This window comes from Acomys russatus, chromosome X (assembly GCF_903995435.1).
Source record: "Acomys russatus chromosome X, mAcoRus1.1, whole genome shotgun sequence".
Classification (NCBI taxonomy): domain Eukaryota; kingdom Metazoa; phylum Chordata; class Mammalia; order Rodentia; family Muridae; genus Acomys; species Acomys russatus.
Window position 1 is genome coordinate 8,484,347 of NC_067169.1, and position 23,004 is coordinate 8,507,350.

The window sequence follows — 23,004 nt, forward strand, 5'->3', positions numbered from 1 at the left end:
TTGGCTTTAATATTCAACCAACACTGGTGTGGTAATGTTTTTAATGAGGTGAAGTTAACATAAAATGAACCCATTTGAAAGTGAACAATTCATTAACATTTAGTACATTGACAATGTTCTGTACCCACCATCTCTACTTAGTTCTAAACCATTTTCCTTACACCAAAGATCCACTGCTGGCAGTGTAATTTAGGATCTCAGGCCGGGCGGTGGTGGCACACGCCTTTAATCCCAGCACTTGGAAGGCAGAGGCAGGCAGCCAGCCTGGTCTACAAAGCAAATCCAGGACAGTCACAGCTGTTACACAGAGAAATCCTGCTTTAAAAAAAAAAAAAGGAAGAGGAATGACTGATGGCATCTCATGTCTTATCTCCCAATGGCACAATCATGACACATCTGTCAAGGTAGGAAAGGGGCATGAACACCTTTGAGGACCCTCTGGACATTTCCAAATGAGCTACAAAAACAGTTTGGTTACTGTTTATCTTCAGGATTGATTGAGGCTAGTCTTTGCTGGAGACTTATGATATAATGGCAGAAAAAAAATTACTATATCCTCCAAGTTTGGAATTGTAATTTATCTCCCCAGTAATGTACACACATTTCACTGGCGGTGTTATTTAGGAGCTCTGTAAAGTAAGAAAACCTGAGAAAGGACCTAAGATGTAAAGAACAGCAACAGTCGAATGTGGATGGCCCTGATGGAGAGAGGGAGGGACTGATGGCTGATAATCAGAGATTAGAGGGAAAAAGTTAGGATGGAAAAAGGGTACCAGCTTCTAAAAGCCTTGCAGGTCACTCAGAATTTTATTATTTCTACTGCATGAGACAGATGGATATGATTACCTGATTATATATTATATGTGTATGTATGTATTTTTAAAATTACTGCTTAAGAACAGCATCTTAATATTTGAGAAACCTGGCAGACAGAGCTATAACCAGGAAATCAAGGTTAATGTCTCAAATTACATTATACAGATACTATATACAATGTAAATATAAGGGCTCACAATATGCATCCGTCTATTTCATAACCCCCCCCCCCTCTTAAAACACTTATGAGAATGAGCCCTTTAATTGAAATTCAAAATTTAGGGTTAATAGTTTCTCATGAAACAGGGAGAGGAATTTCCATATGGGAGAAGCATAGGATTCTTTTAAGATAATGTTCTGAATCTTCATGTGGGTTGATAAAACCACATATAAAATTTAGTATTTTTTTCCTTTGAAGTAACCCATTGAAAATGTGTTTTTAAAAAGCCAGGTAAGGTAGAATATGCCTGTAATCTCAGCCAGATTTCTGAGTGCAAGGCCAGCCTGGTATAGTGGGTTCCCTGACAGCCAGGACTACTTGATAGAGACCTTGTCTCCAAAAAGAGGAGGAAAAATAATACAAAGACTTCTCTGTATGCCCTTAGATTCTCCAAATCTAACACACTTTATCCATTTATTCTATTCTTATTTTTCCCAAATCATTTTTGGGGTATTTTTATTTATATTAAAATAGACAAAAATGTGTGCATTTATGATATACAACAAAATGTTTTGATATATACATTGTAAAACACTAAACCAAGCTCCTTAACATATCAATTATGTCACAGGTTTTTTTTTTTTTTGGTAAAAATATGTAAAATCTATTAAGCAATTTTCAAGTATAGAATAGAATGCTATTAAGTATAATCATCATCTTGTACAATGGCTCTCTTGAATTTGTTCCTCTTGTCTAACTAAATTTTGTACCCTGTGACGAATATTTCGATAACCTACCTCCCATGTGCATTTTTACATAAGCTAGTTTTTCAGTCATTTGGTAAGCTGATTACACGATGGTTCTTTGTCCCTAAATTTTCAGTATATATTTTTCACCAAACAAGAGGTATTCCTTCATGACCACAATTATCACAAACAAGAGATTATCAATATTTTGTCACCCCTTGGATAACAGGTCTTGGTCAAATTTCAATGATTTTTCCCAATAAAATTTACAGTGAAAGAGAAATAAATTATGAGAAAGAACCCTCATTTGAAAACATTATTTATTTTTCCTGTTCTAGGATCCAACTGAGAATCACATGTTGCATTTAATTGTGACTTGTTAAACTGCATTAATTCCTTCAATCTGGAACAGTTCTTCAGCATCTGCCTTGCACAACCTTGCCAGTTTTGAAGTGTATAAACCATTTCTTTCAGCAGGATGTCCATCAATTTAAGTAAAATGTTTTATACTATAATCTTTGTAGGTCTTACGATATTTAGAACTTAAAAAACGAGACGCAACTCGGAGAGAAATAAGAACCCAGAAGTAGTAAAATTTAAGAGACACTGATTAGCATTTTTGAAAAATCAGTAAAATAAGGCAATTTGTCAAAAGCTGTGGAATCTTTAAAAATAACCATTTCTGCTGATTACAAAAATCAAATAAAAAAGTTTCCCCAAATAACCTTCTTTTGTAAATCACCTGCACTTTCTTCTGTCTTAGGAAGGAGACTTTGACAACAAAACAAAACAAAATAAACAAACAAAAAAACCCTATCGCGTCACAATCTTTGCTCTTTCGCAGGCGCCATTTTCTGTCCTAGGCACCGCCCCTCCTCCACGGCTGGCCCCACCCCAGACCTTAGCCTCGGTCCCAGGAGCCAGGCACTGTCTCCATACCACCACTCCCTCCGCCCCTTGGCCCACAGCTATAGACTATGGAGGTGCTCTTCAGCAGATGCCACCAAGCTCGTCGGATTCACAGGCGCTCCGAGTACTCGTAGGCCGCTCCTTGCAAGCGACGCAACGTTTCGTAACACCCGCCACGCCCCCGCCTTAAGTACGGAGCCAGCCTCTTTTCCAGGCTCCAGGTTCTGAGACGCAGTCTCTTTCACCCCCTTCCCAATTGCTGCAGTCTCCTGACCCCATGGCCATTCCCTTCACGCCTCTACCACAAACAAACCTCATTTTGTCCCCACTCGGCCCCGCCTCTTCCCCCAAACGTTGCAATTCATTCACTAGCACCTCCACGCCCCCTCTTTCCCTCCAGCCCACCAAGCCCCGTGCCCCGCCTCGCGCCTCCTCTTCCTAAGATTTTGGCTTCTAAGTACCCCCATGATACTAACACCCCCACGGTCCCCTTGGCCAAGGCTTCATTGAAGCCCAGCCTCACCAGCTTTCGCCAGCTCGCAGTGGACGCTCTCGCCCATTCCCGATTTGGCGCCACTGTTCGTCCAGGTCTGGCATTGCTTCGTGCTGTGTCTCTGTGTCCTCAGCGGAGGCCGGGACGGCAGCTGCGGCTGGATCCGCTGCGACCGCCGCCATCACCGTCTGTCGTCCTCCAACTGCCAACGCAACTGAAGATAGGAAGAGGACCCTCAACTGGCACTTCCGGATTCTGTGCCGGAAACGGAAGCAGAGCCCCCCAACAATCAGGGGGCTACTGCCATCTTGGAAACGTCACAATTTGGCGGAAATTGGGTGGTGGGTTGTGATCTCTGCAACCAATACTAGGGGTTAACCTTGTAGATTAAAACTAAGATACTAATGTCTTGTGGAATTCCCTAACATCAAGTTAAAAGGTCTTATGGAAGGTGGAGGCCAAAGGCTTCCAAGATGAGCAAAGATAAGTGTTTAGGACCTCAGAAAGAAAGCTTAGAGCAAGTGTTTTCTGCTCCTTGGACTGAGGTCTCATACTGTCAAAGCTGCGTTTTTGTTAGCCTAACTAGAATTACCTTTCATTGCACTACCCTTCTCGTCCATCAAATCCAAAAGTAGGGGCTGAAGAGATGACTCGGTAGTTAAGAACACTTGTTGCTCTTGCAGAACATGGAAGTTCAATTACCAGCACAACCATCCATAACATCAGTTCCAGGGGATCAGCAGGAATGCACAAGGCACACATAGATGCATACAGGGAAAACATTCAAACACATAAATAGGTTTTTTGTTTTTTACTCAAATAGAAAGAGCAAAGAGTTTATTACCACCTTCTGAGTGCCTCACAGCCAGAAGGCTTACCTTCCTGAACTAAAGCGTGTGTGTGTGTGTGTTTCAGACAGGGGCTCTGCTAAATTTCTCCCAACTCTATGAAGCCCAAGCTGGCATCTAATTTGCCTTGATCCACCTGCCTCAACCTCCGAAGTGGATTACAGACTTTTCAACACTTGATTCTTGAACTAGAGTTACTCACTAGACAAATCTGATGAAGTCAGTCTTTAAACCATGTGTTTATTGGAGTCTGCCCAGCTTAAGTGACTTGTTGGACTTAAATAGTAGCCTCAGGTGGCACATAACTGTGGTTTTTTGGCCCATGATTAACAATGGGGGAAGCTGAGAGCCAGAAATGTGAAATCATTTGTCCTTAGCTAGCATGTGCCTTAACAGTGCAGATCTGTGTCTTCCAGAGCTGTGTCCTTAAACACCAGGCAGAGCCTCAAATTGTGGTCACATGCTTTAAGCTCAGGAAACCCTCTCAGGTGTTTCAGAAAGTCTAAACTATTTCTACAGTATCTTCACTCTCATTTTCATGCAGATACAGAGAAATTATTTTTTTGTTTGTTTGTTTGTTTTTGAGACAGGGTATCCCTGTGTCCCCTGGCTGTTCTGGACTCACTTTATAGACCAGGCTGGCCTCGAACTCAGTGATCTGCCTGCCTCTGCCTCCTGAGTGCTGGGATTGAAGGCGTGCGCTACCACCACCCACCAGGTTTACTCCTTATTTTCAGTTAGCATCTGTAGGGAGTTTGATGCTAGTGCTGAGGTGTCTGTTACTGTGATTCTATCCTCTAACGCCAACCTGACACAGATGAAGTCACAATTTAGTTGTATGTTCCCCCAGTGGACAGTGTTCAAATGCAATTTGGTATAAGTTGATAGCTATTTGCTTTGTTTTTTGTTGTTTTCGAGAAAGGTTTTCTCTGTGTAGGCTTGGCCTCCTGGACTTGCTTTGTAGACCAGGCTGGCCTTGAACTCAGAGATTACCTGTTTCAGTCTCCTCAGTGCTGGGATTACAGGCACCTAGCAGGGATGGTAGTTGCTCTTTAAACCTATTTGAATTGACTCCCTTCATTGCAGTGTGCTCCTCCCCACACCTAGAGCAGGTTTCTTCACCTTCCAGAGAGACACCAATCTCTGCCCATACCAAATCCAAGAATGGTATGGCATAGAAGTCTGCTGAGGAATGTGTGGACATTCTATCCAGTACAAAACTGACAGGAATGAGAATGTGTCTTTTCTTTTTGGTTTTCAAGACAGGGTTTCTGTGTAGCCCTGGCTGTCCTGGAACTCACTCTGTAGACCAGGCTGGCCTCAAACTCACAGAGATCCACTTGCCTCTGCCTCCTGAGTGCTGGGATTAAAGGTGTGCACCACCACCATCTGGCTTGTACCTAGCTTTTAAATCGTAAGTGCTGGTGACCTGAATTCAGGTTTTCAAGCTTGCATAGTAAGCATATTACCAACTGAACTATCTTCCAACCCTAGGTTGTTACAAACTTCACCATGCAGAGAACTTCCAGAAACTTGGAAACCAATAAACTTGTGGTTCTATGGCCTCTTTTAATTTTTGTTAGTTCCTTTATATAACCAGTGGTCAAAACCCTAGTCTCTTTTCATTGTCTCTGTAACTGGCCTTTTCATATAGTCACACTAGATACCACTCTGGATGTACTGGGCCTTCCAACTGTCTTTAAATTCTTTTATACATTTTCTGCCTCCATCCTCTCAAGCTTTTTCACAATGCTGGATAAATCTAATTCATCTATGTTCAATTCTTGATTCCACTAACACAATTAAGCCTGCCCTATTTCAACTCACCCTACCATTCTATGTACAATCCCTCTATAGATTTTTGCACAGTCTACCATACTTCCAGCCAACTCTTTCCCAATGTTCTTAGTTGATGGGACTAGGTATGTATTCATCAAGGTCCCACTAATCACTGTAGCTTGAGCCCCCTTGCCTCTTTTGATGATTTACAGCCAGACTTTTTACTTTAGACTTTTGTTTTTAATATTTCATACAGCAATTATGGTGCATTCAGGAACCCAACCCCCCAAATCCCACTAGGAGGGCACCCTCCCCTGCCCTCCCACCTCATTTAAGGGTCCCAAGGCTTAGGGTAGAGGAAGGGGACCAAACCATCCATCCAGGAGACTGTCCTTGCCCTGCCTTACCCTCCCAGGGATTGGGGTGTAATTGGGCACAAGCTCCCATGGTCCCCCTGCTTGTGCACATATACATATTATATATGGCTCCTCACTAAGCTGGTCAATTCCTGACAGAGCCCCTACTCAACAGCACCGAGTGGGACAGGGCAGGAGGGCTAGGCAGAGCTGGGCTGGGGAAGACCCTGAGAAGGAAGCCCCAGCTATGGGGCTGAAAGAGGGAAAAAGGCCCCCACCATGCCCATCTCCCAGTCTCTGGTAGTTCTCAGGTCCCACTATAGTTGGGGACACTAGGTGGGGGAAGAAGGTGAGTGGCTGAGGCATGCCTTCCCATAGCCAATCCCAGGGTCTAGTGATGGGTCAGAATCTGAAATAGGGTCTGGGTCCCTGCCTCTGAAAGGCTGGGAGTGGGACTTCATTGCACAAAATACTGTAGAAGGGCCACACTCAGGGACGAGGGCCCAACCAGTCTGTATATAGATATTGCATTAAAAAGTGAGATCCTCATTTAAAATAATACAAAAAAAAAAAAAAAAAAAAAAAGAAAAGAAAAGAAAAGAAAAGAAAACAAACTAAAAGAAGGCCCATACAACAGAGGCAGGTAGGGCAGGTGGGAAGCTGGCAGAGGATACCTCAGACCCAAGGCATCACTACTTTCTAAGTCAACCGAGAGCCCTGGCCTGGCCTAACCCCAACCCCCTGGCTGGCCATGGGGTAGTGGTCCTGGGGGAGGAGTGTGATGAAGAGGGAAAGGCCTAGCCTTGGTGTGGAAAGCTGGCATGGCCATTCATCCGCCGGCAGCTACCAAGACAGAGACAGACACATCAAGCAAGGTAGTAGTGAGAGCTTTGTTAGCACCCAGCAGACAGGCCAGTGGTTGGGATGACAGGCCAGGCCAGTGGTTGGGTGTTTGGGCAGGTGGAGGGGACAAGTTGGTAAAAGAGAGTGTGGCTCAGGCAGGTAAACAGGCAATAAGCAGGGAGGATTCCAGATGGGGGCTGCCCTGTGAGGGTTGTGGCATCCCTCCAGCCGCTGCCTGCTGGGGCCTTGGTCTGTGGCTTAGAACTTGGCTTAGAACTCGGTATCCACCACACGGAAAGCTGGCCTGCCTGCAGGGGGGGGGAAAGCAGAGTGAATGGCTGTTAGTGGACAAGCAGGTAGGAAGGTGGAGCAAGAGGAAGGTCGGGCCACACTCACCTGAGTCAGGCATAGAAGAAGACCGGATGTTAGCCTCCTTTTGTAGCTGTACCTCCTTTAGTGCAAATATGGAAGTAGCTGTGAATAAAGAGGCATGTAAATGGGGCATGATCTGGGTCTACCCAAAACAAATCCCACATGGTCCCACAGTGTGAATTAGAAAAAACTGCCCCTTCTTTGAGAGGTTTGACTTTCTTCTGTCAAACCGCCTACAACAAAGGAAGATGGGACATGGACTTCTGCAGGAGACAATAATGCTAACATAAATACTACTGACTAATCCATAGGATAGGTGATTTGGGATTTAATTATTAATTCAGTGAGTAGATGTGAAAGATGAGCTCAATATTTTGCTGTAATGAACTGTGTTTTTGTTTTGAGATATGGTCTTTATAACCCTGGCTCTCTTGGAACTATGTAGACCTGGCTGGCTACAGAAATCCACTTGCCTCTGTCTTCCAGGTGCCGGGATTAAAGGCGTGAGCCACCATGTCTAGGATGAGTGTTTTTTTTTTTTTTTTTTGGTTTTTGAGAAAGGATTTCTCTGAGTGAATGAACTATTTTTAAGCCAGACATAGTGGCTCATGCCTGTAATTTCAGGGTTTTTTTCCTGGTTTTTCGAGACAGGGTTTCTCTCTGTAGCCTTGGCTATCCTGGGCTCGCTTTGTAGACCAGGCTAGCCTCGAACTCACAGCAATCTGCCTGTCTCTGCCTCCTGAGTGCTGGGATTAAAGACGTGTGCCACCACACCCAGCCTGTAATTTCGGTTCTTAGGACAAGTGGATTGTCACAAGTTCCAGGCTAGCCTAGGCAACATAAGAATGGGCAAGACTGTCTCTAAAAATAACCCACTGAAATGAGGTTTTAAAAATCTTTTTAGAAAGCCAGGTGTGAAAAAAAGAAAAAAAGAAAGCCAGATGTGGTGAGATGCACTTATTTATTAATCCCAGCACTTGGGAGGTGATAGCAAGATCAGTTCAAGGTCATCTTAAGCTACATAACAAGCCTAAGGCTGAGCTGATTCATAGGAATATTTGTGTCAAGAAGCCACACCACCACAAGCCAGGGCTACCTTGCCTCAAAAGAATCCCCCAAATCCAAAGCTCCTGGTTCTTATTTCAGGAATGGGCCTGGAGTGCTGATGATAGAATAAGGAAGCTATAGGGAAACTTCTATCTACCATTGGGTTTTGAACTGTTCTCAAAGTTAAATGGGTATTTAGTCTGCAAAAACTGTAGTGTATATTTTTTTTCAGCTATTGCATCTATATACACTGTATGAAATTTCTGTAAAAATTGAAAGGAATCTAAGAGGAAAACAAAATTTCTCCCTAATAGATACAAGCTGCCACATGCGCATGAGGATGTTCCCTCCTTAGAGATGGCACAAACCGACACTCTACGTTCCAGTGGCTCTACTCCACACAGCCCCAGCTTGAGCCCATTCCCAGCTCCACTCACTGTCAGGAAGTTTGTGGATCCGTTCCCCCAGGCTGAGGAAGAATGGATGTTTCATGGCATCCTCAGCAGAGATCCGATTGCGACCCTCAAACTGAGTTGGGAAGAAGAGAGTGTATTGATATACTGGTCTTTTTACCTGCCTTCCTCAGAGCCTGTCCTTGAGGGAGGTCCCATTTTCCTACACCTGGAACCCCACCCGTTATACTTGGCCTCTGAAGATGGTCTCACCTGCAGCAGCTTGGTGAGGAGGTCAGCTCCATCACTATCCAGTCTAAGACAAAGATAAGGAGATGTGCTTTATATTGAGTTCAGACACCCTGGTCCCTACTGCCCACCTACCAACCAGCCTCACCGGGGTGCATGGCTCAGAAGGGCCTCGGCTCGGTACTTGGGGTAGTTGTATGTTCTAAACTCCTCATTGGACAGGATGCCTGGCCATGTCTCCTCAGTTGGGGTTCCTAGTAAGAAAGACAAGTTACTCCAAACATCTCAAATCCCCACAGCTCCTTAGGCACATACTTCCTTCTCACCCAAAATGCGGAAGATGAAGTGCAGCTGTTCCTCTACTGTGGAGCCCGGGAAGAGGGGCCGGCCTGTGGCCATCTCATAGAAGATGCAGCCCACACCCCTAGGCAGGAAAGGCACCATAAGTATAAGCAGCAGTTGGCTGGTAGTCACCCTCTTCTCCACTTCCCTTTCCTTACCACATGTCAATTTGGGTAGAGTAGTCTGTGGATCCGAGAAGGATGTCAGGGGGCCGGTACCACAGTGTTACTACTTCGTTGGAGTACGTTTTAGTAGGAATTGACTTGGCACGAGCCAGGCCTGGGAGACAAACAGGAGAGCAGTTGGAATGAGGAGGTTGTTGGCAAAGCCTGGAATAGGGTACAACTGGGACTAAGAATGGCGGCCATAGTCCAAGTCCAGAGAGGCTAAAGGGAACGAGACTGGGTGGTCATAGGGAGGTGGGTTACTTGGAGAATAAAGCTGAGGGAAGACGGGAGGCTGGTGGTACCGAAGTCTGCCAGTTTGAGCTCTCCCCTCTCGTTGATGAGTAGGTTCTGGGGCTTGAGGTCTCGGTGTAGCACCTTCTGCCTGTGGCAGTAGGCCAGGCCACGGAGCAACTGGAACAGGAACAACTGGAGAGCCAGGAATGGCAGGCAGAAGTCAAAATATATCCACCAGCGCATTCCCTGGCAGCAGGCAAGCAATGCTCCCTCCCAGACACTGAGCCCAACGTCTTATCACACAAAAGGTGACAGGCTCCCAATGCCCCCCAACAGCTCTCAGCCAAAACAGTATACAGGAAAAGGCTGTGTCTGGGAGAGTTGCACTGGGAGTGGGGGGTCCCCTCCTACCCCTGCTTTCTGTCCCACACCCACTTTCACATTGTGCATGTTGATGACATTCCCACAGTCATCCAGGTACTGTTTCAGGTCCTTGTCCTGAGGACAAAAGAGGTAGTACAGGAACAAGAGTCACATATTAGGGCTCCTGGCCATTCCCCTAGCTCCCTGGTTCCAAATGCTATCCAACCTTACCAAATATTCAAAGACAAGGGTGAGGGACTTCTCTGTGTGGATAATGTCATGTAGTGTCACGATGTTGGCATGCTTGAGGTCCTTGAGCAGGGACACTGTAGAAAGCATGGAACAGAACAAGAGTGAGGGCCCCATTCTCAGAATAAAGACCAGACAGCCATGAGCTTAGTGGCGTCTTTATTTCCCTGTGTAGTTTAGGGTAATGCTTCAAAGTATCTAGCTCTGATTTACATTATGCTAAGACCTTTAGTGTGTCTCCATGGTCCACATGTAGAAGATAAAGCTTAGGCAAGTGTATCAAGCAAGAGCATGGGACTGTAGTTCTAATCTCATGTGACACTCTATTTTCACAATGTGTTTTTGCCTTGTTCCAAACCTATGTACATAGGCTGGAATTTGTACTCATTTTCTGGGTACTTTGAATCTACTCATGATTTTATGAACACTTTGAAAAATGAAAGCAAACACCATAATTTGCAATTAATTCACCTTCCCTGATACATTCAGATTCTTTTGTTTATTTGTTTTGTTTTTGTTTTTCGAGACAAGGTTTCTCTGTGTAACAGCCCTGGCTGTCCTGGACCCGTTTTGTAGACCAGGCTGGTCTCGAACTCACAGCGATCCGCCTGCCTCTGCCTCCCGAGTGCTGGGATTAAAGGCGTGTGCCATCACGCCCGTCTACATTCAGATTCTTAATTCCCTTGATTATTACCTGGGTATTTAGATGGTAGGCATTCTCATGAAGGCTACAATGTTGTACAAGTGAGGAAAGAAGGTGTGAGAAAGCCCAGTCTCTGTCCTCACTCACTAGAGAAGACTGAAAGTGTGCCATGGAATCAAGAAAGTCTAGGATGGGGTCTGTACCTTCCCGGATAGCAGTACAGGGTGCCCCTTCTTCGTGTTCCAGCCTGATCTCCTTGAGCGCCACAAGGTTGTCTGTGAGCTTGCTTTTGCCCTTGTAGACAGTGGCATAGGTACCCTGGAACGTGAATAAGTACAATAGCAGAGGTACTACTATGAGGGTGCATGGAGTTTACACTGACTCCCATCTTTACCATGGTTCTTTTAACTGTCTTACCTCACCCAGCTTGTCCAGCTTGATGTAGGTCTCCAGTTTTCCAAAGCCAATCTCAGACTGTGGGGTAAAGTGGGGCATGTTGAAGCAAGGTTGGAGAAGGGTGCTGGAAGAGTGGGATGGGTGGTAGAGACACGACAAAGAGACGCTTACCAGGCTGACACGGCGGAGGCGCCGGCTAAGAGGCTTATCAAAGATTGGGCTATTGAGGGTCAGCTTCTCAAGGTAGCCCTCAGGCAGCCGGATGTCAGCTGGTAGTGACAGGCGTTTGTTGATGTCCTAGCAGCCAAGATGAAGGAGAAGCAGGATTATAAGCTCCACCTCCCCAAACACAAGCCCAGTCTCCAACTCTTCCATCATTGGGACAGGGATCAAGCACCTCAGTGGAGATCTTGCGTGGGGGGTGGTTGCGCATGCGCACTCTCACTGGAGACTGCACTTCATCTGAGGATGTGGCTGAAGCCTGGTCACTCTCCCCATCAGACCCCATCTTCATGTCCTCGTGCACAATCTCTGGTGGTGAGGAGAGGGAAAGGTCAGACCACCGGAGTCAAGAACACATTATATTCCTTCATCATATCTATGTGTGTAATGTGTGGACGTGGCCCCTAGAGCAGACTGGGAAATCCAGGTGGGCCAGGACAAATATGGAGTGGGTGTGGTCACCTAGTAGAGTACTCCATCAGAGATGAGCTGAGATGGCAGCTGCCCCTGGGTCAGAAGGCTAGTGGTGACAGCCATTGCCCAGAGCCCTGAGAAGGCAGACCCAGTGAGATTGAGAGGGCCACCACAGAGTGTAGGGAAAAGGCAAAGAGAGCCTTGGAGCAGCTAAACAGGCAAGGCACCCTTCCTCCCCCCTGGGGCCTGAATATAGTCTAGGAAGGAGGTACAGACAAAGTGTGTTGGAAATGACAGGGAAGGGGGTAGAAGGAAAACGGAAACAAGAGTCTAAGGAACGCACTGGGAGGCAGCTTTTGGGGGCTGGGACAGGAGAGAGAGAATGATCAAAGTGAACCCACCTGGTGCAGAACTTAGTGGGCCCCGACCAGAGCGAAGCTCCCCTGGGGCAACACGAGTGGGGACCTCTCCAAGGTCACTGCCACCACCACCACCACTCTCATCCAAGCCTATCTGCTCAGGGGCACCATTGGTCTTTTCTATGCCTCGGCCCCCTCGGAGTGTCATTGACAGCTGCCGTTTGATCTTTTTCATCCGATCCATGGCGATCTGAAGAGCGGACATGAATAGAAACGGGGACCACATCAGCATCTGCTTGAATACCCAGGGGTCCCTGAAAGACCCCAAAGACTCAGAGAGGGGTACCAACATGAACATATCAGTGCCCACTCAACCACTAGAGATCCTTGGAAATCTGGCAGAGATAAGGCCCTTTGTCATTGTTGGACCAGCCCTAAGTCACCTACCTGGGTAGTAAGACTTGGGTGGCTGGCTGAGGTTAAAGGTCCATTCATTAGGTTGTTGGTCTCTAAGGCAATAGTCTCTCTGTGCGAGCATAGGACTCCACAGCAGCTATCCTCAGGTACAGTAGCAGTGATAGCCACAGCCACAGTGGGGACAAGGGGTTCAGTCAGAACTGAAGGACTAGTGACAAAGTCCTGGGTACGGCCATAGAATGGCATGTTCCGCTGACACCAGCCCCACATTGCCCCCAACTGCCAGGCAGAATGTTCCCTATGGCCCACAGGTACTCTCTTACGCCTTACCCCAACAACCACTGTCATGGTGACTAATGGATCACCCCACTTCTGTATCCAGATGGGGGGGCTGCCGAGGCCTAACCACTGGATGGAGTTGAGGGGGGTAGTGTCTTAGTACACAGCAGCTATCCTCAGAGCGGCTAGATAGGTTCCATAGGGTTGGGACCCATAGGGTCCAAACCCAGGTTTTTACAAAGCCAGATCACATTTCTTTCTCCTAGAGAATATACCACATCTTCCTCATCATCCCAAGTAAACACAGCAGTGCTCACTGTGGCCCATATGCCTGATATATGTCATTTGTCCCTATTACCTCTGGACTCACCTCCTTGATCATTCCTAGTTGCTGCTCTGCACCACACCCAAGTTTCTACCTCAGGATCTGTACACTGGTTGTTTCCCAGACTGTAAAACATCTTACTCCCCATCTTCTCCAGCCCTTTTCATGAGGCTTCCACAAGTAACCTTAGTTAAAGACTCTGCCATCTTGAGCTCCCTCACCTTTCTAATGTGTCCCCTGGTTCTTATCACCACCTCAGAAATAATACCATCTACTTATTAGTTTCTTTTCTTTTTACTGTCTTTTTCCTCGCTGCCACAACTAGAGAGAGGATCTACTTCACGAGGATACATTTCTGTATGTTTAGACTACAGCTATATCCGAAGGACCCAGAATAGTGACTGATACAGAGTAGACGCTCAAAAAGTACATACAGAAGCAGCCAATAAAGGCTTGAGAGCCTAGGACCTTTATTGAGGTTAAGTCCCAGACACTTACAGACTACCCCAAAGAAGACATCCAGGGATGCTAGAATTGACAGCAAGATGACCTAGATGGGCTGCTAGTGGGAATGGGGCCACCAAAAAAGGTTTAGGCCGGCATTTTCCTGCTTCCTCCTGGGCTCTGGGCCAGCAAGGCGAGGGAAAGACCTGGCCCAGGAACCATCTGTACTCACAGCAGGGATTGAGATGGCCCAGGGCCCAAGGGAGGTAGAGCTAGCTAGGTGGTTGAGGATAAGGCCAGGGAACGGAGTCAAGAGAAATGGGTCATCTCTTACCTTGAAACAAAGTGCTTACCCCAGCAGTTCCTACTCCCACTTCTGCCTGCCATCTCTAGGAGAGGAGGCAGAGCCAGGCAAGCAGAAGAAATCTCAAATAGATAAGAGTAGCATCCACCCACAGAAAACCCAGGACGATGCCATAAAATCCTGACCTTGGGGACTGAACACTGGACCTAAGGCCTTGAAAGTGGATAGCTCCCGAAGACTTCCTTCTGTTCCCCACATGGCAGTCATCTCTAGCTGTTTTGTATGTGGTGTCAAGGGACAAGGGAGGGGGCTAGGAAAATGAGGGATAGAGAGGGAGCCATGAATTAATTTATTACCCCTAGCTGGAGCCCTCAATGACTGGAGATTTTCCAGAATTTATCTTATGGGAGATTTTTTTTTCTTTTTTTTTTTATTAATTTATTCTTGTTACATCTCAATGTTGGGAGATTTTTTTTTAAAAGAAGATAGGGTATTTATTATATAACACTTTGAGGGGAGCAGACCCCTAGAAACAGATACACTTAAACATTTGTGAGCAGCAAAACTTAAATGCTGAAATTTCAGTTTTCTGAGCTTATAGACTTCAGAATAATTGAAAGAACAAGACTCAGGAGATAGAATTCCACATGCCATTTGTCCTTCTTGGCGCCCCTCAAAGACACACTCATCAGTCCGGCTTCTCTCATACCAAGAACACTCAATGATAACTCTAACTATGGCTGTGCATACAGTTGCCACACTCTAACACTCCCACAAACTCCATTCTGTCCTGGCCTCTATAAGCATACACTGGACTCTCAAAGAGGCCCTCACTACATTATTAACTCCTACTAACATTCATGCTTTCTCTTTTTACCTCTAACTTTGTTCAGTACTCAAAACCCTGCCCTCAACTCTGTTGGCGTACATTTGCTCCTTTAAGCAACTCCTGCCACCGCCACATTCTAAGGCCCTCCCTAGCCTAGATGTTTGTTAGCTTCTCTGTAGCACTGCCCTACCCCCCCCAAACAGTGTCTCCTCTGGATTCTGATCTGATCCTCATTGACAGTCACTCAGGGTGCTCTACAGCTGACCCAAATTAGCATTTTCTGGACCTTCCCACTGCTCTGAATCTCATCAGTACACAGTGAACCTTGTACAGTCCCTAACCAGTTTTGCTCACATTTAGGCTCCTTCACAGTTGTGAGCCTCTTTGTTGTACATGCTGGGATCTAAACTCAAGTCCTCTGGAGGAGGAGCATATGCTCTTAACAGATGAACCAACTCTCTAGCCCTTACCTTGGCAATTGTGACCACGGGTTAGCATACACTTGTCTCGTCCTTCCACTCTATTGTCCCGTCCCTCAGCACAGGCTGAATCTTCACTCTGTCTTGACCCTGACTAACACACACTGGGCTGATTCCCTATTAGTACACCCTGAACCCTTAGCTTAGCATTATTCTCCAGGGACAAACGCATCAGACTGACCCTCATTAACCAACACAGCACCATTTCCCCCTGACCCCCATTAACACACACTTCAGTTCTTCACAGCTCCAATTCACTCTGGCACACTCACACTCTTACCTATTCCTATCCTCTCTCTGCCTCAAACCCCGCCCCCATTATTATCCTTTTGGATCACAATTGATTTCCTTCATAGCTCGGATCCTTCCATTACACACTAGATTCCCACTTCACCTCACCCCACCCCCCAACTCTACCCCTGTAACAAGCCCCAAATCAACACACTTCAGTGGGCCATGGACAGAAAGAACACAGTGGTTTGATGTTCATCAGCATATTTTTACTTCATGCTCTTAACCCCACAGTAGTGGCCTCTGGCAAAGTGGCAACCATCCTAATGCTGGATCCTTTAATACAGTCCCTCATGTTGTAGTGACTGGCCCCCCCCCCACAACCATAAAATTATTTTTGTTGCTACTTCATAACCACATTTGTGCCACCGTTCTGAACTGTGATGTAAATACACAATGTCTAATATTTGAACTCAAAGGCGCCTCACTCCACAAGTTGAGAACTATTGCTCCAACACTTCATATATAGCATTGCCCATACCTTCTGGAAACTCATATTCTGTCTTTATGGGCACTCACTCACACCTCACCTTGACACTTAAGTGTGCTACACTCTTTGTGCTTCCTTTACTGATACTTTCCCATACACATGAAGGCACGCGTCTGATACCCAGTAGGGCAGGCCTTCCACCACACTGCCCATCACACACACACACACACACACACACACACACACCCCCTCAGGTCCTTCAACAGCATTGCCTTCACACACTCCCTTTATTACAAAATACATACCCTCACCACTCTGACCCTCCCTTACCAGTATACACTCCATCTTGAGTCTTTTAACTACCCCCAGAAGTGGCCACCCCCAACCTCGTGGGCAAACACAGTATTAACACTATCCTCACCCTCTCACCACACACTGGGCCTCAGAACCCTGATTCTATTGGCACACCTTCTGGTACTTCTACCCTCCCCCTCCTTTCTCCAGTGGGCCTCTCTGAACCTTAACCTCCATTAGCATAACACAGCAACCCCCTGTTATACACCATCATGTCCCTTACGGCCCTGCAAACCCTTCCTTAAGCACACACTGGGCCTGAAATCTTTACAGGGTCCTAAGGCTTAAAAACAAAACAAAACAAAACCAAATACCCCTTCAGCAACCTTGAGACTTTCACCCATCCATCCCCATCGCTCTAGTCCTTTAGTCACCCTTCTCCCTGTGAGCATCCATTGCACTTCCCACCCTTGGCTCCCAGGACAGGGGCCCAGGGCGGGGCCAAGGTCAGGGAGGCACCAAATGACCCCCCCGGTGCATTCTGGGAAACCCGAGGGGGGAGGAGGAGGGGGCACCTGACAGGCAAGCAGCCGGGAACCCCTAACTCTAGTCCCAGCACCGCCTAGGGTCCGGTTAGTTCTCTAAGGAAGAGCAGCCCCCACCCTAAGTATCGAGGACACGCTCACCGGAGGGGGCGCGCGAGTAACCTCAGAGCCGCGGGGCCGACGCGGCGGCGCCTGGGGCGGCGGCCCGGGATGAGGCCGCGCGACCTCCTTTTCCTCCAGTTCGCCGCAGGCGCCCGTCCCAGTAGTCTTCGGCCATGGCTGCTGGGCCCGGGCCGCCGCCGGCTGAGGAGGAAGAGGCGGCGGCGGCGGCGGCGGCGGCTGAGGCGGCGGCGGCGTCCCGCTCAGCCGGCCATGAGCTCGGCCGCTGCGGGCGATGCCCCCGTGCTCGCAAGCGCCCGCTGGAATCCGGGTGTTCACGACGCCTCGCGACTCGGAGCGGTCTGCTCGCGGAGACCCAGCGGATCCCAGGGCCTCTCAGCCAGCGGCCCAACAGCCGCGCGCGCCGCGCTCCACGCATGCGTACGCACGCGCTTAGTGGGGGGAAAAGGGGGGGGGGGGTGAAGCAGGAAGGAGGAGACTCACCTCGGACTGCGTCCACCAAAAGAGCTGTCCGCCGCGGGAGGGAATGCGGCCATTGCGTGCCCAGCAGGAAATGTGGTGTTGGCCCTGGTGCGGCGCCAGGGGGATGTAGAGGTGGGCTAATACTTTTAATCTTGCCAGAATTCTCCTAGCATCGAGGTGCGCAGCAGTCAGTAGCCAGTCACCACCTGCTTTCCTTACAGTCTCACTTGCTACATCCCCATGGTGGCAAACGGGACTTTTGCAAGGAGGAAAAGAAGAGGTGAGCCAAGCAGTTCTAGTCCTTTGTGGCGCCTGGAGAAGCAAGAATTTAAAGGCTCGAGATGACTTTCTAGGAGAGGTGGCCTGGATTATCATTGGCCTTTCCCACCTTAGATAGGACAACCTAGCCCCGCCCTGCCACCCTCCCTCCACCACTAGTTCGTCCCCACAGTAAAACGCACGTAGCCCCGCCCTTTTAAAAATTTTCTCTCAGCCAATCGGACTTGCTCCCTGTAGCAAGGCCGAGCAAGAATGAAGGGCGTGGCGAAGCCGAAGAGGCATGATCTAGCTTTCCCTTCGGCTTGCCTCGTCCTCTGCACAGCTTTTTATTGGTTTTTGGGATCGCCTTTTTGTTCTGAGCGCCTCTCAGGAGAGCTCTGAATATCCCGTAAGATAATTGGTCCAAAGAGCACTCAATCACCCGAGTCCCTCCCTTAACTATTCCCACATTCTCCTGCATCTTCCTGATGAGGTGGAACCTAGGCTGAGAAGAAAGGCGGACCTTTAACAGGGGGCAGGCTCCCCTTACAGCGCATGTTTGGAATTTGGCTTGGGCGGAGCCTTCTTGCTGCCTCACCCTAACATTCGTGTACATGCTCCCCTTATTGGGCTTTCTTGAGACCTTTCAGTTACCTCATCTTGTCCACTACAGACACCACTCTTTACTTCTTACGCTCTGTTACATGGCCAAGATTGCCAGACATACTTAAAATTATTCCTTCTAGAAAAGGACACGATTCCCCATACCGATCCCAAACATTTCTTCAGGCCTGAGACTTCCCTTAGACTGGACCCAGGAATTTCCTTGCCTCTTCTGGGCTTCCTTTGGTCGCCCTTCCTACCTTCTCTCCTCCCTTGCTTCTCAGGATTTTGAAGCAAGGTTCATTGTTGGCAAGCTCTTCCTCAGCCATGAAAGTCCTCGTTGCAAGGGTAGACATCTGGTCTATCACTGAACTGACTTAATCTCCTACCCTTCCTCTCACAACAAGAGACCATAGCAGGCACAGTTGAACCTCTGAGACTTCATACTTGCTGTTCCCTTTGCCTGGAATGCACTTGCCCCATATCTACACTCTTCTTTCAGTCCCCGTAATCCTGATCCCCGTTTGGCTTTTTGTCTTTTGAAAGCGTGTTTCTTAAATTTTAGATGTTTATTTGCAATGTTAAAGTCCATTCCCAACCTTGTGTGTGCTTCACTGCTGAGCTAATAACCGGTCTTGGTCAATATTTTGTTGTTATTGTATGGTCTTTTGTAGCCCAATTTGGTCTTGAATTCACTATGTAGTCAAGAATGACCTTGAGGTCTGGATCCTTCCTGCCTCTATGAACCAAGTGCTAGGATAACAGCCATATGCCACCACCCCTAGTTTTATCTGCATTCTACCAACTGAGTTGCATCTCCAGCCCATTTGCAATGCACCAGGTTCATTGATCTTTTTTAAAAACTTTATACTACACTTAAAAGATAAATGAATGGGGCTGTGGCTGGAGAAATGGCTCAGTGGTTGAAAGCACTTGCTGCTCCTTTAGAGGACCCCCCAGACTATGGTTCCCAGCACCGACATCAAGTGGTTCACAACTGCCAGTATCTCCAGCGGATGTCTTTTTTTTTTTTTTTTTTTTTTTTTTTTTTTGGGTCAGTGCTCTTAACCTCTGAGCCATCTCTCCAGCCCCAAGGGGATGTCATTCTTGCGAAACACATAATTACATTAAATGAAGTGGATAAACACAAATGGACACAAATGTTTCTTTTTTTGAGATAGGGTTTCTCTATGTGACAGTCCTGGCTATCCTGCTCTCTCTCCTCTCCCTCCCTCCCTGGCTTTTTGAGACAGGGTTTCTCTGTGTAGCTTTGACTGTCGTGGACTCACTTTGTAGACCAGGCTGGCCTCAAACTCACAGAGACCCACCTGCCTCTGCCTTCCCAAGTGCCACCGCTCCTGCTTCATTTTATTTTTATTTTTGATTTTTCGAGACAGGGTTTCTTTGTGTAGCCTTGGCTGTCTGGACTCACTTTGTAGACCAGGCTGGCCTCAAACTCACAGGGATCCACCCCCCTCTGCCTCCTGAGTGCTGGGATTAAAGGTGTGTACCACCACACCTGGCTTTTTTTTTTTTTTATACTTGCTTGTCTCATCAGAGTGTTATTCTCTATAGTTATCACTGTGACCAAGAGTATAAGTAAAATATGAAACTAAGGACCTTAGCTCATCATACCCTCTTCTAACTTCAAGGCATATTCTCTCTCACACACACACACTTTTAAAAAACTTTTAAAACTGTATAGAAGACCAAGCATGGTGGTGTACTCCTTTGATACTTGCACTCTCCAGAGGCAGAGACAGGAGGAGCTCTGTGACCTTGAGGCCAGTCTGGCCTACATATCTAGTTACAGGACAGCCAGGGATAGAGAGCCTGTCTCAAAAAAAAAAAAAAAAAAAAAGAAAGAAAGAAAGAAAAGAAAAAGAAAAATGATAAGGCTGAGAATGGCTCAGCAGGTAAAGGCTTCCAAATGAGCTGCCTGAGTTTCAACCTTTGGACCCACATGATGGGATGCCCCCCCCCCATTAAATGAATATAATACATTAAAAATTATGTGTTTGTGTGTGGATATACTTGTCATGGCACACAAGCGAAGGTCAGAGGACAACTTGCAGGAATTGGCTCTTCTTTCCACCACTTGGGTCAGGCTTGGTGGTTACCTGCTGAGCCATTTTATCAGGCCAGCTTGGTTTGAGACAAGATTTTACGTAGGCCATGCTGGTCCAAACACCTGATTCTCTTCCAACTACCCCCTTAGTGCTCGGATGATAAGTGTATACCACCACACTCAGCTTCAGCAGAACTGGGATTGAAGCCATAGCTTGGTGCATGCTAGGCAAGCATATAAGACTAGCTTTTAAAAATTTGTGGATCTGGGTGTGGTGGTGCATGCCTGTAATCCCAGCACTCAGGGAGGTAGAGGGGCAGGAGGATTTGTGAGTTTCAGGCCAGCCTGGTTTACAGAAAAACTGTTTTGAAAAACCAAAAAGATTTGTGTATGGGTGTTTTGCCTGCAGGTATGTCTGTGGATCATGTGTGTGCCTGGTGGCCAGACCAGAAGCAAGCATTGGATCCCCTGGAACCAGTGTTATAGTTGTGAGCAGGCATTTGGGTGCTGGAAGCTAAACTCAGGTCCTCTGGAAGAGCATCTCTCTAGCCCTTCAACTTTTTTTAAAAAAGATTCATTTATTTATTACATACAGTGTTCTGCCTGCATGTACACCTGCATACAGAAGAGGGAACCAGATCTCATGATAGACGGTTATGAGCACCATGTGGTTGCTGGGAATTGAACTTAGGACCTCTGGAAGAGCAGATGGTGCTCTTAACCGCTGAGCCATCTCTCCAGCCCAAGCCCTTCAACTTTTAACTCCTTAGGACATTGAGGTTTTATCCACTAGTATGTACCAAATACCTATGATAGCACCTGGCAGTCAGCACTAAACAAATTGTTGAATAATTGGATGGCAAATAGTTCCAAGACAAGAGACATTCATGTTCTATCTCTTGGGTCTGCTGACTACAGGGGGCCCAAAGGTGACCCAATCCTGCCTTGCTGAGCCCTGTTTCTTATCAGTCCAGTTTTTACAATGGTGCACACACAGAACAGTATGCATGGCAGTGATCTAAGATAGGGCCAGAACCATGGGGGTAACTGGCTTTTCTGTTTTAAATCTTGGTTTTAAAACAGTCTCTCATAGCCCGTTGGCCTGGAACTTCTGATTATCCTACAGAGTGCTGGCATTACAGGCATGGACCATGTCTAGCTTGAGAAGCTGGTTTTGATGGACAAGAGTGTCACATACAAGTAAAGTATCAAGGGAAGCCAGGAGTACTGGTGATGAAGAAACTGATAATCAACTATAATGAAGAGATGGAGAACAAAGTATGCAGGATACTCATGAAAGAACTCAGTAGAAAACCAGTACAAAGAGGAGTGTATGCAGTGCTTGCCTGTAATGAAGTGCGACAATGGGCAGACACCTGGGGTCTTCTGCAGAAGTAACAGCAATAAAGTGCTGATAGTGGGAAAACCTCTCTGCTCACTCTAAACATGAGACCACCCTGAGACACCAGAGGCAAACTGCCTCTGTTAGCCATAGTGGCATGATGGGGGACTAAAAGGGAACTAACTCTAAGAAATTAGGTCACTCCAATACATCAGGCCAAGAAAAAAAAAAGTATAGACAGACAGGTAGCAATAGCATACACTGTGCCTAGGGCCAGGAGCTGGCTCAGGAAGTAGATGTGGAGACAGGCTGTGATGGGAATTAAGCCAAGTTTGGGGACAAGACGAAGAACTCTACTTAAGTGGAGAAGGGTTCTGCTTCTAAATACAACAGAGAAACTGGTTTCTGGTTAGGTTGGAGACAGAAATCAATAAAGGAAAGCATCCATAATGATGGCCAACCAGATTGGTGTTTTCAACTGTTTACAACCCTCAGATAAGACAAGAGCATAGCAGCTCTGGGATTTATGGGGCTGTTGATTGAGCCTCCTGCTACTAACCTGCATTAACCAGTTACTCCTCGGCCCCATATCCAGCTCTTCTCTGGAAGGAAAGAAGGCCCAGGAACCTCCAAGGGGGACACATAGGCAGACTGAATCAGAGGAGGACACTTTCTTCTCCAGATGTCCTTAGCCAAGTATATCCATAAAAACTTCAGTGCGCCTCAACATTGGCGATCCTTACACTGACTATTCAGGGGTCCTCAACATGGACTTGAAATACCTGTACAAGCACTCCTGGTGCTGTGAGGAACTATGACTGTAAAGGACAGCTCAGGCTGGGTGGCAGCAGCAACCGTCTTTAATCCCAGCACTCGGGAGGCAGACTTAGGCAGAGCTCTGTGAGTCTGAGGCCAGCCTGGTCTACAGAGTTTCCAGGACAGCCAAGGCTACACAGAGAAACCATGTTTCAAACTGGGGAAGGCATCTCCACAAAGGAGAATGCACAAACACGCTAACATAGCTCTTGTAGCCTGATCCACTGTTAAATGTGTTCTTCGTAGATGTGGATGTAGGCAGCTAGAGACTTTCCACTACAAATCACATGGACCCAGTA

General features: G+C 47.0%; 1 protein-coding gene across 2 annotated transcripts in view; it reads right to left on the reverse strand.

Annotated features, from left to right (window-relative positions):
* Positions 1-18,005, reverse strand: part of Cdk16 (cyclin dependent kinase 16) — a 32,580-nt gene extending 14,575 nt beyond the window's left edge. Inside the window, exons 1-16 of one of the 2 annotated variants that reach the window (XM_051140845.1) lie at positions 17,640-18,005; positions 12,442-12,649; positions 11,802-11,935; positions 11,576-11,701; positions 11,426-11,482; positions 11,212-11,326; positions 10,348-10,442; positions 10,189-10,251; positions 9,822-9,945; positions 9,511-9,631; positions 9,337-9,434; positions 9,159-9,264; positions 9,035-9,077; positions 8,807-8,897; positions 7,347-7,424; positions 3,155-3,338 (exon numbers count right to left, since the gene is read on the reverse strand). In XM_051140845.1, the coding sequence (XP_050996802.1) occupies positions 3,155-3,338; positions 7,347-7,424; positions 8,807-8,897; positions 9,035-9,077; positions 9,159-9,264; positions 9,337-9,434; positions 9,511-9,631; positions 9,822-9,945; positions 10,189-10,251; positions 10,348-10,442; positions 11,212-11,326; positions 11,426-11,482; positions 11,576-11,701; positions 11,802-11,935; positions 12,442-12,649; positions 17,640-17,993 (1,997 nt within the window). In that variant the 5' untranslated portion in view covers positions 17,994-18,005. Of the gene's footprint in view, positions 1-3,154; positions 3,339-6,706; positions 7,259-7,346; positions 7,425-8,806; positions 8,898-9,034; positions 9,078-9,158; positions 9,265-9,336; positions 9,435-9,510; positions 9,632-9,821; positions 9,946-10,188; positions 10,252-10,347; positions 10,443-11,211; positions 11,327-11,425; positions 11,483-11,575; positions 11,702-11,801; positions 11,936-12,441; positions 12,650-17,639 lie in introns of those variants that run through there. The other variant, XM_051140844.1, reaches the window with a different exon arrangement.
* Positions 18,006-23,004: the final 4,999 nt, after the last annotated feature.